Source organism: Gorilla gorilla, chromosome 7, assembly GCF_029281585.2.
Source record: "Gorilla gorilla gorilla isolate KB3781 chromosome 7, NHGRI_mGorGor1-v2.1_pri, whole genome shotgun sequence".
Lineage (NCBI taxonomy): Eukaryota > Metazoa > Chordata > Mammalia > Primates > Hominidae > Gorilla > Gorilla gorilla.
The window spans coordinates 102972051-102990772 of record NC_073231.2 but is presented as its reverse complement, the minus strand read 5'-3'; the positions used below and the strand labels follow the sequence as shown (position 1 = coordinate 102990772).

At 37.8% G+C, this 18722-nt stretch overlaps 2 protein-coding genes across 4 annotated transcripts in view; one reads left to right on the top strand and one right to left on the bottom strand.

The window, feature by feature from the left end:
• TSPYL5 (TSPY like 5) overlaps window positions 1–18722 on the top strand; it is a 330888-nt gene that overhangs the window by 131962 nt on the left and 180204 nt on the right. The gene's annotated exons all lie outside the window — the stretch shown is intronic.
• The window catches only part of CPQ (carboxypeptidase Q), a 495923-nt gene continuing 483513 nt past the window's right edge, over window positions 6313–18722 (bottom strand). For all 3 annotated transcript variants that reach the window (XM_055348055.2, XM_063709392.1, XM_063709391.1), the window contains one exon: window positions 6313–6794. In XM_055348055.2, the coding sequence (XP_055204030.2) occupies window positions 6631–6794 (164 nt within the window). In that variant the 3' untranslated portion in view covers window positions 6313–6630. The remainder of the gene's footprint in view (window positions 6795–18722) is intronic.

Sequence of the window (18722 nt, the reverse complement as noted above, 5' to 3'; positions counted from 1 at the left end):
CTTAGCAAAGCCTAAAGTTAGACAATATCTTTATCCTCTTCTAGAGCAATACAAGTGAACCCACAGAAAAAGGCTAACTGGAACCCACAAAAGGGGCCAACTAGGTCAGGAGAAGGAAGGGGATGTTGGTCGCACTTAGAATACTCACCAGACCAGTTTAAAGATGACTTCCAGAAACTATTTCTACATGACAGTTAGGCCCAGGCACGATGGGTCAACAGTGCCTCACTGGCAGGACAGCTGCAGAGGGACATCGGCAGAGACCCTCAGTTCTGGAGAAATAAGTGGCCATCAGAGCTCACCTCCAGGTCAGTCGGACCTGTGGGGAACCAATCAACTGCAAGCAGGCACCCACAAGGGTGGATCCCATATGAGCTCCTAAATTTATTCTTTCTGCCCACTGCACAGACAAAATCAATTGACTGAGACCATGGCATTGCAGTAAAGAAAGAGTTTAACTGACGTGAGGCCAGCTATGCAGAAGAACTGGAGTTATCACTCAAATCAGTCTCCCTGAAGGGTCAGAGGTTAGGGTTTTTATGGACAGTTTGGTGGGCAGGGGACTAGGGAATGGGTGCAGCTGATTGGTTGGGAATGCCATCACAGGGGTGCTGGAAGACTGTCCTTGTGCAGTGAGGCCACCTGTGGGCAGAGCCACAGGACCAGCTGAGTCATGAGTCCAGGTGGGATCAGTCTGAAAAACATCTAAAAAAAAAACTCCCCAGTCTTAGGTTCTACAACAGTGATACCTATAGAAGCAATTGGGGAAGTTATAAATCTTGGGACCTCTGGCCACATGACTCCTGAGCAGTAAGAAATTATAGAAACTATGCCTACATTTTAGCGGAACTTGGGCCTCTCCCATAATCCTAATCTTGTGACCTTTCATTAGTCTTACAAAGGCAGTTTCAGCCATTGAACAGGGAGAGGGTTAGTTTCAGGGAGGGACTATTATCATTCTTGCTTCTAAGTTAAACTATAAACTAAATTCCTCTCAAAGTTATCTTGGCCTATGTCCAGGAATGACCAAGGACAGCTTGGGGTTAGAAGTGAGATGGAGTCAACTAGGTCAGATTTTTCTTACTGTTATAATTTTGCAAAGGCAGTTTCAAAAGGACCTTAGAACACTAATTCCAGTAACTTCACTTCTTATTCACATGCTATTCCAGTGAAATATATTCTTTCCATCTTGTTTTCTTTTCAAATACCACCATATTATTGTGGTTTTTATTTATTCTATGTTTGTTTAAAACGGTTATCACTTTCTTTGCTCTTAATTTCTGTCCAGTGGCCAGGATTAGGTGGTCAGTCAGAACAATAAGCCAAACTGAAAGTTAACAATCAAGCCTTAATCACTTACAGAAATAGTGTAAACAAGAGGCAAAAATAAGCACCAGCTTCCTAACGTTCCATTTTTTCCCCAGGGAATGGCAGTAGGCAAGGGTCAGATGAATCAGCTCAGACAGGGAAAATCATCTCACTACCAAAGAGCCCTGAACAAATGACTCCTGACTCCAGGGGACTGACAGAAGGGAGTAGGGGAAGTCTAGGACTAGAAAAGTACTGGGTCAGAGTGGATGAAAGTATCTTGGTCATAAGATAAGGAGGCCTTGAATGGAGGTGTTTGGGTGAGGAATGGGTGGCTGCCCTAGGCGGCCTGAGTCCTTGACTGCAGCTCCTTCTGGAAAACTGTAACCCACTGGCAGAGCACTAAGTCAGCTGTGGGGAGGTGTATTAGTCTGTTTTCATGCTGCTGATAAAGACATACCCGAGACTGGGTAATGTATAAGGAAAAGGAGGTTTAATAGACTCACAGTTCCACATGGCTGGGGAGGCCTCACAATCACAGCAGAAGGTGAAAGGCACGTCTCACATGGTGGCAGACAAATGAGAGCTTGTGCAGGGAAGCTCCCCTTTATAAAACCATCAGATCTCATGAGACTTATTCACTATCATGAGAACAGCACAGGAAAGACCTGCCCCCATGATTCAATTACCTCCCACCAGGTCCCTCCCACAACACATGGGAATTGAGGATGACATTTGGGTGGGGACACAATCAAACCACATCAAGGGGGCAGCTTTCTCCCAGTAGCGCCTGCCAGGCAAAGCCTTTGTAATGCCTAAAGTCAGGCCTGGAAAGTCACACACAGATTTTGATTTTGGCCTGGAGCCAATCTCCTCACTTCTTGTATATTAGTGTCCACTCTATAATCATTTAATTTTGCCTAAAGGACACTTTTTCTAATTTCCTGTAGTGAAGACCTGCTGGTAGTAAACTCTTTCACTTTTTTTTTTTTTTTTTTCTGAGACAGAGTCTCACTCTGTTGCCCAGACTGGAGTGCAGTGACATGATCTTGGCTCGCTGCAACCTCTGCCTCCCAGGTTCAAGCGATTCTCCTGCCTCAGCCCCCTGGTAGCTGGGATTACAGGCACGTGCCACTATACCCAGCTAATTTTTGTATTTTTTTTAGTAGAGATGGGGTTTTGCCAAGTTGGCCTGGCTGGTCTTGAACTCCTGACCTCAGGTGATCCACCCGCCTCACCCTCCAAAGTGCTGGAATTATAGGCATGAGCCACCATGCCTGGCCAACTCTTTCACTTTTTAATCTGAAAAATATCCTTACTTTGTCCTTGTTTTCAAAAGATATTTTCCCTGAGCACAGAGTTGTTAGGTTGATAATTGTTGTCTCTCAGCATGTGGAAGATCTTCTGGCTTGCATTGTTGCTGTTAAGAAGTTAGCCAAAAGTCCAATTGTTGCTTTTTTCAAGATAGTCCATCTCTTCTCTCTTACTTCAAAGAGCTTCTTTTGTCTCTTCTGGTCTGTAGTTTCTCTAAAATATGTCTTTTTATTTATTCTGTTTGGGATTCACTGGGTTTCTTGATTTTGTGTATCTCATTTCTGGAAAATTTTGATTTATTATGTCTTCAGATAATTCTTTGTCCCATTTTCTTTTTTCTGAAACCCTGATTAAACACATTAGACAATATAACTCTATCCTTCATATTTCTTAACCTTTCATTTATATTTTCCATTCTTTGTCTTTCTGTGCTAAATTCTCATAAATTTCATCACTATTGTCTTGCAGTTTACTAACTCTCATTAAATTGGTTAAATTTGTCCTCTAATTTTAAAATTTCACTGAGTATAATTTATATTCCCTAAAGTTCTATTTGGTTCTTTCTACAATATGCTTGATCATTTTTTTTATGGTCCCATGCTCTCTATTCTACTTTCAAACTCTTCTTTGACTTCCTTGAAATAATGGACATAGCTTAAATAATTTTAACCTAAAAATTCCAATATCAGAGGACACTGTGGGTTAATTCTTTATCTTTTTTTTGTTTGCTCTTGCTCAGAATGCTGTGATTCTTTTTTTCCCCCTTTTTGTTGTGAGTTAATATTTTATCTAACTTTATAAGTGGGAATTTCTTCAGACCCTCTACTTAGCTTTTACTCAATCATGGTAACTTTCCTTGCAGACCTGAGAGTTATTTTTGTTCACCACTGTATTGAGGTATAATATTTTGGGGTCTCATTTTTGTTGGAGTTCTATAGTATCCTTAATGTGGCAGAATCTCGAATTTGTCTACAATCTCCTGATGTCTGAATGGAATTTAAGTTTACCACATTCCTTAAACTTTCTCAAAGAGAAAGCTTGTTCAATGTTCTATGTATCTCCAAATGACCAACAAACTTATAAAAACATGCTCAACATCACTAATTATCAAGAAAATGGAAATCGAAACCACAATGAGATACCACCTTACTGCAGTCAGAATGGCCATTATTATTATTTTTGAGACAGGGTCTTGCTGTCACCCAGGCTGGAGTGCAGTGGCATGATCACAGGTCACTGCAACCTTGACCTCCTGGGCTCAAGAGATCCTCCCACCTCAGCTTCCCAAGTAGCTGGGACTACAGATGCATGCCATCATGCCTGGCTAATTTATTTTTATGTTTATTTTTTGTACAGTAAAGGTCTCAAAATATTGTCCAGGCTGGTCTTGAACTCCTGAACTGAAGCAATCCTCCTGCATTCCAAAAGTTCTGGGATTACAGGCACGAGCCACCATGCCTGGCCCCAGAATGCCCATTATTATAAAGTCAAAAATCAATAGATGTTGACCGGATGTGGTAAGAAGGGACTGCTTATACACTATTGGTGGGAATGTAAATTAGTACAACCTCTATGGAAAACAGTATAGAGATTTCCCAAAGAACCAAAAGTATATCTACCATACTATCCAACAACCCCATTACTGGGTATCTACCCAAAGGAAAATAAGTCATTATATCAAAAGACACTGGCATACATATGTTTATCGCAACACAATTCACAGTTGAATAGGTATAGAACCAACCTAACTGCCCATCAAGTGATGAGTGGATGAAGAAAATGTGGTATATATACACCATGGAACACTGCTGAGTAAGCTATAAACAAGAATGAAATGTTTTTTGCAGCAACTTGGATGGAGCTAGAGGCCATTATTCTAAGTGAAGTAACTCAGGAATGGAAAACTGAATACTGTATGTTCTCACTTATAAGTGGGAGCTAAGCTATGGGTATACAAAGGCATACAGAGTGCTATAATGGACATTGGAGACTCAGAAGCAGGGAGGATGGGAGGGAGGTGAGGGATAAAAAAACTATATATTGGATACAATGCACGCTAGTTGGGTGAGGGGTGCACTAAAATCTCAGGCTTTACCACTATACAATTCATCCGTGTAACAAAAACCATTTGTACCTAAAAAGCTATTGGAATTAAAAAATATATATGTTTTTAAGGCTGAGCGCAGTGGCTCATGCATGTAATCCCAGCACTTTGGGAGGCTGAGGCAGGCTGATCGCTTGAGTCCAGGGGTTCAAGACCATCCTGGGCAATGTGGCGAAACCCCATCTCTACAAACAAACAAACAAACAAAAAACACAAAAAAATTTAGCACCCTTTGGTCCCAGCTACTCAGGAGGCTGAAGTGGGAGGATCACCTGAGCCTGGGAGGTGGAGGTTGCAGTGAACCAAGATTGCACCACTGCACTCCAGCCTGGGCAACGGAGTACACACACACACACGCACACACACATATGTATATATATATATTTAAAAGTTTAAAAACCTTTTAAAAGCAAAAAATATTCTATGTATCTCTTGGTATATAGTCTTTCGATACTTAGTCTTTTGTCTAATATTCTTGTTAATCAGTTCATTCATATATTTAATAAGATGTTTCTCAAATATTATCTAGCATTTTTAGTCATCTTCAGTGTAAGGGTCAGAGTACTGGTGTGCTACTTTGTCAGAAATGAAAGATCCCACTCTTTCAATCATTTTATTATCATTAATACAATTGATGCTTTGTCCTCTCCTTCTGAAAATCCAATAACACACATATTAGACAACTTGATATTGTATCACAATTCTTGGATGATTCACTCTGGCATTTTTTTTTTTTTACTCTTTCTTCTCTTTTTGAATAATTTCCATTGGCCTACATACAAGTCCACTAATGCTCTCTGCAGCCTTGTCCAATTGGCTGATGAGTCTGACAAAAAAATTTTATATCTCTGACATTGCATTTTTTAACATTTGTATTTGACTCCATTTTATGGTTTCCAGCTCTGCTGAAATTCCCCTTCTGTTCATGTGTGTAGTCCATTTTTCTTACTAGACCTTTAACATAATCATCATAGTTAGGTTAAACTCCTCTGATCGTTCAAACTTCTGGGTCATCTCTTAGTCTTGTTCTCTTAATTGCTTTATCTCTTGACAATAAGTTTATTTCTTCTTCTTTTTTCGGTGTGTCTTGTAATTTTTTATTGAATATTGGATGTTGTGTGAGGCAGAATAGTAGAAATTGGCTCCAGAGAGGATGGGGATTAATGTTTTTGCTCTAGACGACTCTGTAAATATTATTGAGCCTCTCTGAGCTCCAACCATGTCATCAGCAAATTGTGAATAAGCCCCAACTTCATGGAAATGTTGTGTAAAATAACAAAACATAAATGCAAAATAGCATTATTATTTATCTAGTGACAGACCCTAGTATTTACCTTTAATAAGGCAATTGAATGATACATTCTTGATTTTTTCCCCAAATGATATCCTTTTTTTCTATAAATTAAAAAATTCCAAAGCTCATTTTTAAAATTCACATAATATAAAAATATACAAATTAGAAAGTCAAGTGCCTCCATATATTCAATTAAGAGCATACTAAAGTTGAGTAATTCCTCTACTCCTTCAATAAATAATATAAACCATAATATTTTCGTATTTAATGTTCATAAATGAACACATAAAAATCAGAGATCTTCCAAAAATTTATTAAGTGTTTACTTTTAAAGTGGAAACAATGTTTTTAAGAGGTGATATAAAGAAATGCCCCCACTGTGATCCCTACCATATGTTGATTCTATGTGGTGGGAGGGAGGGGAGAATGATTCCTTTTTCTAGAATCAGACAATTTGGAAAGTATCAAGAAAGATAATAACAGAAAGCATGAAATAGAGTTGTGCTTTGAAGATGAATTGGATGAAATTGTTATGTGAAGAGGAGTTTTCCAAAGTTGCAGACCCAGGATTCCTGGCCAGAAGCATGAAAACGTTTCTTTCTTACTGTTTCTAGGACCTAGGCAGCATTTCTTCCATGTCTGCAACAACATAAGAAACAACAGCCCAAACAGCAGCAGCAACATTCATCTGCTTTGGATCCATGACAGTCATGGTGTCTCCGTGGGAGTGATGGAAGAAGAAATACTTGTATAAGTCATCAAGTAGACTGGCTCCTGGGAATAAAAGAGGAATAGTTCTTAGTGGAGTATTTTGACAGACACTGCTGAATACACACCTCTCCCCCTTCACTTTTGCCTGCTCCTATTATACAGTCTGCAATAGCAAAATAATTACTTTTCCAGGCTCTCTTGCTGCAAGAAATGTCCATGTGTCACCATTCTGATGACTATGATGTGAGTAGCCGGCTGTGGATGAGTTCTAGAAAAGCCTTTAACTTCGTTGACAAAGAGTTGGGAAAATATCCCTAATGCTGCATTAAAGGCAGATGAGAACTTTGGAGCTGCATGGGGCAAAAAGCCCCTAAACTAAAAATGGCAGAGTGGAAGTAGCCTGCATTTGGAAAATATTGCTAACTCTCTCAACAAGCTCTGCACCGCCTTCTTCTGGATTTCCTGTGATATAAGGGAAAATAAACTTTTATTTGTATAAGTAACTGAGACAAATGCCTCATATTTATAAAAAGACAGTATCTTCTTTGTATCTGCACGTTTGCAAATTATGTACCTTCCTGGATACAAAAGAAAGTCAATACCCCTTTGTTCAAGTTTTCCTTCTCAAATCATCCATTTACTTCCTAGAGTTATAACATCCCCAGCAACCTCCAAGGGCACCAGCAGGAGTCTGCCCCGCTTCAAAGCTTTCTTCTTATTCAAGTGTGAAGCTTTTTGCTAGTTTCAGTCATGGATCATAGCCTCAGGGAAACTTCACTGTCTCTTATTTATCCTTGAAAACCTACTAGACCCATCTTATGGATTCTAGTTTCAGTTCTTTAGCCTCTAGCTAGCTTGATTGATTGGTTGGTTGACTGTTTTATTGTGAAATATACCATACACACATAAGATTGTAAAGAACATAAATGTATATTATAAAGGGTGAAAATAATAAGTATATATATGTCCATAATTTAATGCAAGAATGATATTACCAGTATCTTGGAAACCCATTTATGACACCCCTGCCCATTGCAGATCTTTTCCTCCCTCCAGAGGTACCCACTAGCCTGTCTTGCCTCTTAATTACTCCTTGCTTTTCTACAGTTTTACCACTTCATACTTTACCACATATATGTATATGACTATATATAACAATTATACGTGTACAGATATACAGTTTAATATTGCCTACTTTTGAACCATATCCTCCAGATATATTTCTTTAGCTTGCTTTTTCCATTCAAACATATATAAGATTTATCTATGCTGTTGTGTATAGCTGTAGTATTTTCATGTTTTATTGCAGTATATTACCTCTTTGTATTTATTTATCCATTTTACCAACAATGGTCATTTAGGTGGTTTCCAGTTTTCTATTACGTGCTGCTACCAACACTATCAAGGCTTTGAATGTAGGAGTGGTTTGCTGGGCTATAGAGTATGTGTGTGTTCAATTTTACCATGCAATTCCAAAATGTTTTCCTTTTCAATTTACACTTACACTGTTAGTATATGAGTCATTCTCTTGCTTCACATAGTCTACAGCACTTGATATTGTCAAACTAATTTTTGTAAATTTGGTGAGTGTGAAATGCTAACATTTCATTTTCAGTTTTAAAAGAAACTAATTGTGAGATTAAGTATGCTTTTACATGTGGATTTTTTTGTCATTTATGTGTATTTTCTCTTTTGTGAAGTTCTTGTTCATGCATTTTGCCCATTTTTCAATGGATTTGTCTTTTTCTTATTGACTTGTAAGAGTTCTTGGCATAATTTAGACACTTCTGTTAGTAAGTTTGTATATATCATTTCCCAGTTTGTGGCTCATCTTTTTACCCTGTTTAGTGTGTGTTTTGATGAATAAGTGTTTTTACTTTCAATGTAGTTGGATTTATGAATATTTTCCTGTAAGATCCATACTGTTTATGTCTTAAGAAGTCCTTCCTTACCCTAATATTACAAAGATATTCTCTGAAATTCTATTCTAAATTTTAAAAATATTTTATTTTCATTTTTAAGTTCTCCACCCATCCAGAATAGGAAATGACTTTTGTGTTGGGTGTGAGGTAGGATTCTATTTTCAGTTTTCCATTGCCTAGAAACATTTATTCATTAGTAGTACATCCTCTTTCTCCACTGATCTGCGGTACGGATTGTGCCATATTAAGTTTCCTTATATGTTTATTTTGGGGCTTTCTAATTGTTTCAGTGATCTATTTGTCTATCTCTGCAACAATGCCACACTATCTTAATTGCTATTACTTTAGAATCCTTGATATATGTTAGAGCAAATTCCCTCACTTTCTCTTCCTTCTTCTTCAGGAGTGTTTTGATTATTCAGAACCATTTGCTCTTTCAGATAAATTTTAGAATCATTTAAATATACTCCAAAAGTATTTTTGGGTTTTGTTCAGAATTGTGGTAATATCTATTTTAAATTAGGGGGAACCTAACATCTTTTTATTAGAATATTGTGTTCTTATCCATGAAAATGGTGTGTTTATATATGTTTCTATTTGTCTTCTTAATGTCTTTCAAGTTTTATAACAGTTTTACATCCCTTTTGTTCATTTTCTTTCTTTGATGGCTTATATATTTTGTTGCTATTGTAAATTTTCATTTTGAAAAACCTACATTTTCTGTTTGTGGCTCTCCAGTTTTAGTATCAAGGATGTATCTGATGCATAACATGGTTTTCCTTTTTTTTTTATACATTCTGGGATAGTTTGTGTAAGATTAGAATTATTTATTTCCTGGTTATTTTGTAGAACTTTTAACAAAGCCATCAAAGTCTGATGTTTTCTTTATGATAACAATTTTAACTAGTGATTCAATTTCTTTCATGGTTATTGGCTTATTCAGGTTTTGTACTTATTCTTGAATTAACTATGGAAATTACATTTGTCTAGGAATTTGTGAGTTTTGCCTAAATGCTCAAAATAATTGGCATGAAGTTGTCAGTAATATCCTGTTTTTAATTTTAGTTGATGTCTGCAGCATTTATAGTGATGCCCTCTTTTTCATTCTTGATGTTGATTATCAGTGTCTTTGTTTTTTTTTTTTAATCTTGCTTGCAGTTTGTCAGTTTTATTAATAATTTGAAGAAAAAGAAAAAATGATGACTTTCATTTTTTGGATACTTTCTATTATTTAGTAGTTGTTCTTCCATTGATTTCTGCTCCTAAGTTTATATTATGCTTATATTATTTTACTCCTCCTTTCTTTGGATTTATTTGCTTTTCTTTTTCTAATTTTTGGAGTTAAACACTCAGTTTATTACTCTGCAGACGTACTTTGTCTCTAGCATAAGCAGTAAGGCTATAATCTTCCCTCAATACTGCTTTAGCTGTATCTCACCAGTTCCCATTAGTAGTTTCATGACAATTCAGTTCTAAATATTTATTAATTTCTAGTTTACTTTTTCCTTGACTCATGAGTTAGAATGCGTTTTTTTAATTTTAAAAAGTATGAAGTTTTCTGAGTTATTTTTTTCATTATTGATTTCTAATTTAACTGTTAGAGAATGTTGGCTGTATGATATAGATTCTTTGAATTTTGTTGATGTTTGCTCTATGGCCTAGTATGCGATGCATTTTTGTAAATGTTTCATGTGTATTTGAAGAGAATGTGCTTTCAGTGCTCTGTGTAAGTCCATTAGATCAAGCTTCTTAATTGTGTTCTTCAAACCTTTTAACTCCTTACTGATTTATTGTCTATTTGACCCATCAATTTTGAGAGAGATGTGTGAAAATGTCCCTCTGTGAGATGTGTGAAAATGTCCCTTTGTGATTTTGAATATTCTGTAGTTCCAGTAATTTTTTAAAATATATTTCAAAGTTATGCTGTTAGGGGTATACAAATTTAAAATTATGTATCCCTGGTAAATTGAAAACTCATCTGTAATATTGCTTTTTGTTCTGGAAGTCCAGTTTTTCCTAATAATTAAGATAGGCACACCTAGTTATTTTTGCAGACTATTACCCTGGTGTGTCCTTTCCCATCGTTTTACTGGCAGCCTTTCTCTATCTCATACTTTTAGGAGTTTCTCTTATGAATAGTTCAGAGTTGAATTTTTTTGCTTCTATCTGTTTATTATGTTTTCTAGGTTTCTTTTTTTTCTTTCTTTCTTGCCTTCTTTTGGGTTGATTTTTTTCCCTTCTCTCATTCCTTTTCCCTCCAACTCTATAGTTTGGAAGCTACATGCTTTATTTCAATTCTGTCAGTGGAGACCTTGGAAATTATAGGTTACATATTCATCTTAATAAGTCTAAAGTTAATCAATATCTTATAAAGTACACTAGTGGCCCCAAGTTTTGTACTTGTCCTAGATGCACTCACTGCTCATTAAAACCCATGCTCTAGGCAAACAGGGATTAGCAGACAAATGTCAGGCCCCAGGGTTTTCTTACTTCTATAGATTTTCATTATTTCTATTATTTCTCACCTCTGAGGAATTCCCTTATTTTGCATCTTGCTAAGTCATGTATTATTAAAAGGCAATTATTATTATATCCAATAACTATTTTAGGGAAGGGGAGGTATGTTTCTATGTGTTTCTGGTAACCACATTGCTAGGATTTCCCTCTTCAAATCCCCTACCTCCTGTCTTGTGTACTGGACATTGCCATTGTTCTTGAGCCCTCCATTGCCCCAGGATGCCATCTAGATTTTCTCCAAGCCCAACCCAAGTTCTTACAACTTTGTACCAGAGTTTTCCCCTATCTACTCCCATAAACCCCTTGCTCTGGGGTGGAGTGCTTAGGATGTCAACAGACAGATATAGGCACAGGTATTCCAGATGAACAGAACATGTGAGCGTTCCAGTTTGGTTGACACTGGGGGGTAACTTGGGCTAATTATTGGCAGATAAAGTTGGCAACTACCTGTGGAAGGTCCTAAATGTAAGGCTGAAAATAGACTGAATGTAGTTCATAAATGTGGAGCCATGGCGGTTGGGAGGATGAATGAGAAGGTGGGATGACTAGAGATGCACTTTAGGGAGATGCTCCAAAAAACATGAAGGAGAAATTGTGTGAACAACTACGAAGGTGAGTAAACAGCTGGAGAAGAGGTCCAGTCTGAGGAGAAGAGAGAGGGACCAGGGCCAGATGATGACATCTTGACCTCCAGAAGGCACAGATAACCACATTTCCCAGTAGAAAAGCCAGAAGTCCTTTTTTTTTCTTGAGACGGAGTCTTGCTCTTCGCCCAGGCTGGAGTGCAGTGGCGTGAACTTGGCTCACTGCAAGCTCTGCCTCCCGGGACTCCAGGCGCCTGCCACCACGCCCAGCTAACTTTTTGTATTTTTAGTAGAGAAGGAGTTTCACCGTGTTAACCACGATGGTCTCGATTTCCTGACCTCATGATCCGCCCGCCTCGGCCTCCCAAAGTGCTGGGATCACAGGCCAGAAGTCCATTTTAAAACCAGAAAATACTTTATGCCATGAACTCACAGCACACCCAGGGGAGACAAATCTGTATGTTTACTCTGGTAGTAGCTAGAAAGCACTTTAACAGAAACTGTGACATTTTAGAGTTAGTTGAAGCTGGTGGGGAGTACATGCTCTCTGGACCCCACAGAGTATCAGGTGAATGTCAAATTCATGTACAAGGACAGAGTCAAAACCTTCAAAGAACAGAAGTCACTGAGGGTGAATGGAGGATGAATTAGAATTGTGGATGTCAGGAAACAGGAAGGGACATTTAATTCCAGCAGACAGAGCTTGGAACACTTGGGGCTGTTTCCTTCCCAGTCAGAGCTTCTTAAAGACACGGCATGGTGGTCGACAGACAAAGCCTCCAAATTCCATATTTAAAAAAGAGAGGCAAGAAATATTTGTCCATGCCCTCTTCAGAGCTCCAAAATTCTCAGACTGAAGGAATTTGGCTGCCTTCCTTTAGAACTAGTGACTTGAAGAAGGCATTTCCTCAGATATCATCTAAGTTCCCATGAACATTCTACAAAACTAAAACAACTCCAAAACGTGTTCTATCACTAGTGAGAATGCTGATAACTGCAGGAGATACCAGGGTGGGCCCGCTGGCTGGCTTGCAGCTTTGTCTCTGTAGTTCCAAGGAGACATTTTATCAGTGACAGCTACTGATCTAAAAGATGGGCACTGAGGGAGATCCTGCACTTCCATTTCTGAGAGCACCTGACATTGCAGGGTGGGTGGGTCAGGGGGAATGTTAACTATCCCCAGGGATAAATTGCATAGGATCTTCTGACAGGTATATGAGCTCTGAAGAGGGAGTCATAAAATGCACTTATGAAATGGAAAGCTGGTAGAAGGAGCCTGCTCTGAAGGCAAATATTCTCCCCTGGAAACAAACTACAGCATTATTAGGGCAGTTTCACTGTTAGGAAATTATTTCCAAGGGAGGTTTGGAGTTTAAGAATGTGAAGACATATCCTTCAGCATGTCAGCCAAGGAGCCATTGCACCTAGGAGGGAGATACAGCTGAGAGAATACGGGGTTTAGAGGCAGGTAGGGCTGGGTTCAAATTCAAATTCTTCTGCTTAAAAACTGGGTGACTTTGAAAGAATGATGTAAAGCCATTCAACTTTAGTTTCCTCAATCAGCAAACAGGGCTAATGATATCCAACTTCCAAGATGCTTGTGAGGATTAATAGGTACTCAGTTAATTCTTTATTATAGTTGTTATACAGCCACAAAGATGAGCCAATCTATATCAACGGTATCATGATCAATTCATTACAGCTTGGAATATTTAAATTCCAATTTAATAAATCAAAGTTGTGACGATCGCTTTTTAAAGACGGAACAGCTGGTCTGTGATTCTAGTCTATATGACTGCCTTGACCCTGGTTTGGATTATTTTCCCTCTTCCTCCTTCCCTTGCTCCTTCTCTATGAATCTTTTTTTTTGTAAACACTCATCTCACAGAAAACATTTTCCAGCTACGTGACTGGGTGAAGACCATCTGATGAATATTATAAAAAATACCTGAGCTGCCCCATACTGTTCACAGCAGATTTCAGCCTTCACAGGGTGCTCTCACTAATGACTGTGGCTTGTGCAGAATGTTGGAACAAGACTGAATACCTGCTAATTCCTGAAGAGATGGGTGGGCACATACACAAAGATTCTCAAAGTCCCCATTATTATAGGTTGACTCTCATTCATATGTAATCAGTGAGTTTTCATGTACACAAATTAAGCAATTTGTGTTATGAGAAGTTTTTGAAAGACATTTGAAAGCACTGAAAGTTTAAATTCAAGTCTGTTATTTTAGTGCATATACTGGCTACTGTGGTTCTGTGTGAAGGATGCATTCACAGGCGAGCAGCTGTGGGAAATCCATTTCTCCTTTTATAAACACATCTTGAACAGTCTGGGGTATGCAATTTAATTGCCATGGAATATATTATAGATATTCCCTGATCATAATAATTATGGGGTGAGGGAAGAATGTTATGGTCTTAACATATTCCCTGCAAGAAAACTTAGTCCCTCTAGAATCCTTAAAATACTAAAAATACATTTAAAATTTAATTAAAATTATTATTATTTTCAGCAACATTAGCAAATGAAAAACACACACACATTATTACCAAAACAATTAGAAAATCAATTCATGGGATTTGCAGACACTTAATCTCTCTTTTCAAGGGGGCAGTTTAATCCCTACTGTATTAAATCTTATTGAAAATTAGACTCAAAAGCAGTTCATTAACAGCTTCCTAACACATAGCTCCCTAGAAGAGAAAGCAACTCAACTCATAAGAGGGGGAAAAAAGGAAAGGAAAACAAAGGACAGGACAGGACCAGAAAGTAAAAACAAACAAACAAAATCCTCAATCACAAATCCATTAAAAGTATTCTACTTTTAGTTTCTAAACTCTCAAGCTACCCAAGAATCTCCAAACTTGGGCTAAAAAGTTTTAGGTGCGCCACTAAGCCCATGTACCTTCTGTCTCTTTGGAAACCTTGGCTTGGCTGTGGGCATAATTTTGACCAAATAGTTTAGGTCAACACCAACACCTCTGGTGGACTTGCAGGTCCCACAGTATCTGAACTGTGTGATAATGAGTCATCTTTCTGTAAGGTTGTAAAACTGTGTGGCAGCAATAACTAAGACTAGTTAATCAGTACTACATGAAGATGATACTACAGACTCCCCAAATAGGGGAATTACAAAAATAATAGTCACTGCTTGTTGAGTGCTTTCTGTGTACTGAGGGCTTTCTGGAGATGATTTCATTGAACTGGCCCTATGAGGGAGGGATCTTCATGTGTCTTTAACAGATGGAAAATAGATTTTAGTAACTTGTCTGATGTCATACAGTAGTAAGTGGTAGAAATAGAATTCAAACCCAGGTGTCTCTGATCTGAAATCCATGCTCTGTACCTTCTTCACTGCCCTGTCTCAGGAAAAAATGTGCCTTTTCTCCAGTGGGAAACCATTTGCATGACTTGCTTCATTTGCAGCTCTGATCTCCCACCCCTATTCTACTTTATGACAAAGAGATGGAAACTTGGGTTGGAGGTATCCTGGACCATGAAATAGAGTAAAGACTTGAATTACATTCATACAGTGGGCAGAAGATGAATGGCAGCCCTACCTGACACCAAGCCCATCGCTCTGGCCGGGCCACACTCTGCAGGCCTGCCAGTCCTCCTGGGACTCCCTGATCATTCAGTCTAAAGTCCACCCCTCCATGTGGTCACTCATTATCTCCCTTACCTTCATGCTGCTGCTTTTTTTTCTTTTTCATAGCACTATCTACCAGTTGAAACAATATTATCATGGTTTTATTATTGTTGTCTGTCTTTTCTGCTAGAATGTAAGCTCCTTAAGAGCAGGGGCTTTTTCACCCCAATCCTCAATGCCTGGCACATAGTGGATGCTTAACAGATATTTGTTGAATCACTGAATGGGTAAATGAAAAAATTCTTAACATGTAATGGGACAAAAGCAGAAATAAAGATTGACTCCATCCTCCTTTTCTACAGCAACTTATGGTAAGTAAATCCCACTTTCTGGGAGTTCTACTCTCAGCTTCTGCCTTGGAGAACGACAAGTCAGTGCTCCTTACCAAAACCATGTAAACATATAGCAATATACAAGTTGAGATCCAAACACTATTATGTAGAACCCAGTATGTTCTTATTACCTTTCACCACTCTTATAAAAATTATTCATGACTTAAAAATAAAGCAAAAAGGTAGGCAGTACATTCTTTCAATGTCATTCAGGGGCCAAGTCCACCCAAAGATTATTTATTAGAATGTACTTATTTTGACTCACTGCTTACTGTTGATTAAAGGTCCCAGATTTAGTGAAGTTACATGTCAACTTAAAGATGTCTAAAAGAGATGAAAATGAATTTTGTCCCATAGAACAGATATCTCAAATGTTACAGTTTATTGGCTTCTAAGACATTAACCAGTTTTTATCTAACCCAGCAATTTTATCCTAATATATATTTATTAAGTTGCACAGACTTGGTTTCTCAAATGCTCTTTAAAATGGTATAACATCTTACTGATATTCTCATTAATTAATGAATTGAATAAATTTTTTGACATGCATGAGATTCATGATTTTACCATTTAGAAAATTGTATTACTTTACCACCACCCACCTAACAAACTCTAAAAGAACAATCACGTTCATATGCTTCTTGCAAACGTTAAGTGACTCACAAAGTCCCCATTCATGATTTTATACACAATTACTCTAATGATTAAGAGCACTGAACAAACTGATCACCAATATAAGGGCTGGCCTTCAGGTAGAAAGTGTGCCTTCCCTCTGTATGTAGTTCATGGTCTCTAGGTATGAGGAGTATTGGGGGAAAATAAATATAAATTCCATATATGTATTTACATGTGCATAAATATAAATATATGTATGTATGGAGAGAGAGAAAGAGTATATATAGGTATATATGTGTGCATGTGTCTGTATGTGTATAAAATGAGGCTCTTCTTCAATACCTACCTATACTCCTTAATAACCTCTATTTCTCCCTTGACCCACCTCACACCTTCCACATGACTCTAGGTTCATTATATTTGACTTTATAATTTTCTGTGTGTGCAGGTGTGTCAAAAATATATACAGCTATAAAGAAACATCCACACCTCCTTACCACTGTATTTTGAATTGTACTCGTGTTTATATGTCTGTCTCAGTTTATTGTGTTCACCTTTGTCTATACAGAATTTATTGCCCACTCTCTTTTCATGGTCTGACGTCAATAAAGTTCCCTCTTCACCCATCTGAGCCAGCATGACTCCTTGTAAATGCCTTTCTGTAGCTCTGTCCACATCTGGGGAATGATGCTCACTGAGGAAACATCATTAACAATTGTTTCTGACAGAGCACACCATGAGAACATTCAGTGCATATGGGTTTTCAAACCTGAAAACACCCTAAAGATTATTTCCAGTGTAGAGTTTATAATGAAAGCTTTAAAATAATCATGCTTTAGTATAATCATGTTCAAATGGACAGATTTTTGATAGCTGGCTACAAACACAAGGAGGTTACAAAGCCACAGTGCAGTGGAAGTCAGGTTTTAGCAGAGATGACATTGGAACTTAAACATTTTCCCCACCTCTTCATGTCTACCTCCCATTCTGTTGGCAACCAGAAACAAGGGAATTAGAAAAGTGGGAAGTATTACAAGAAAATGCTGTTTCTGACCAAATTCCCATCTGAAATCGGAATAGTTTAGTAGGACTGTTTGGCAGGAGTGCTGCACGGATGCCCAGGTGACACAATGGAGCTGGAGTCCCAATTTTGTCACCCATTGTTAATGCTTATGGTATTGGAGGCCAGCTGGTTCACAGTAATATGAGAGAGGTCACAAGGGAGAATCCACACACCTCTGACCAGTGGTTTTCACTTCCACATGGCCAAGCTGATGAGTTTATAACATCCACATTTTATCATAGAGCAATTAAGCACATAGAGTCTAGGAAAAAAGAAACCCTGGCTTTATGAGAAGAAGCCTTGACTAACTAATTCTTTACAACCTTTAAAAACGTTTAAAAATTATAGGCAAGAAAAAGGGGATATTTTACCTTTCAAAGAAACTTTGATGAAACTATACTAATAATCAAAAAGGTTGAGTTTTCTTGGGATTGAAGGGAATGTTTTGCTGTGAATGGGAAACTAACTGGATATGAGACAAAAAACAGAAGCAACAGGTGTTTCTGTATAAGCAGATCCACTTACGGACTGGTATTATTGTTTGGAATTGGAATCAGTCTTAGGAACCTATAAAGGTCCTTCCAGTTACAAGATGCTGTTAATTTCCCCTATTCTTCCCAACAAATAGGGCAGGCTAAAATTGTTCTTTTAAATGACTCTAGTATAAATTCATAGTGATTAAGCTATAATGAGAAATAAAATTATTTTAGAGAGGGTGTGCCCAACAATTTTAGGGGTGATGTCAAAGTGGCAGCGGCCCTCCACAAAATGCCTCTGGGGGCCACTGTCAGAAGTAGAATTACAGCTAGAGGGACCAAGAGTCTGAAACAAAATAGGCTTTTTTCATTTCCAGATATCACAGGGTCAAGGTCACAAGAAACTCTACCATGGATAATAATAGGTAAACATATAAAAAAGTCTTACTACTAAAAAATCCTATCTGAAAATGTGCATTAGATATAAGCTTAAATGCTAATGAATAATATGTATCATGTTCAGAAAAATGAAGACGGTGTCATGTGAATTTCTTTAGAGGCAGCTCTGGCCAATGAAGAAAATTGATCTGTGTGAGAGCCTTTGGATTCCTTTATATTTTCCATATTTGCTTATGTGTCAGACAGTATGGATTTATCCAAAATAAGTGTGTCTATGCTTTTGTATAAGGCAGTTGGTTACAAAAAAGATGACAACTACTTGGCTGATGCTACAAAATATTAGTGAGGTTTTTCCCAAACCAGGTTCTGAGGGAAGAACTAAAAGGAAGACACAAGGCGAATTACCCTTGCTTCAAACCATAATCCT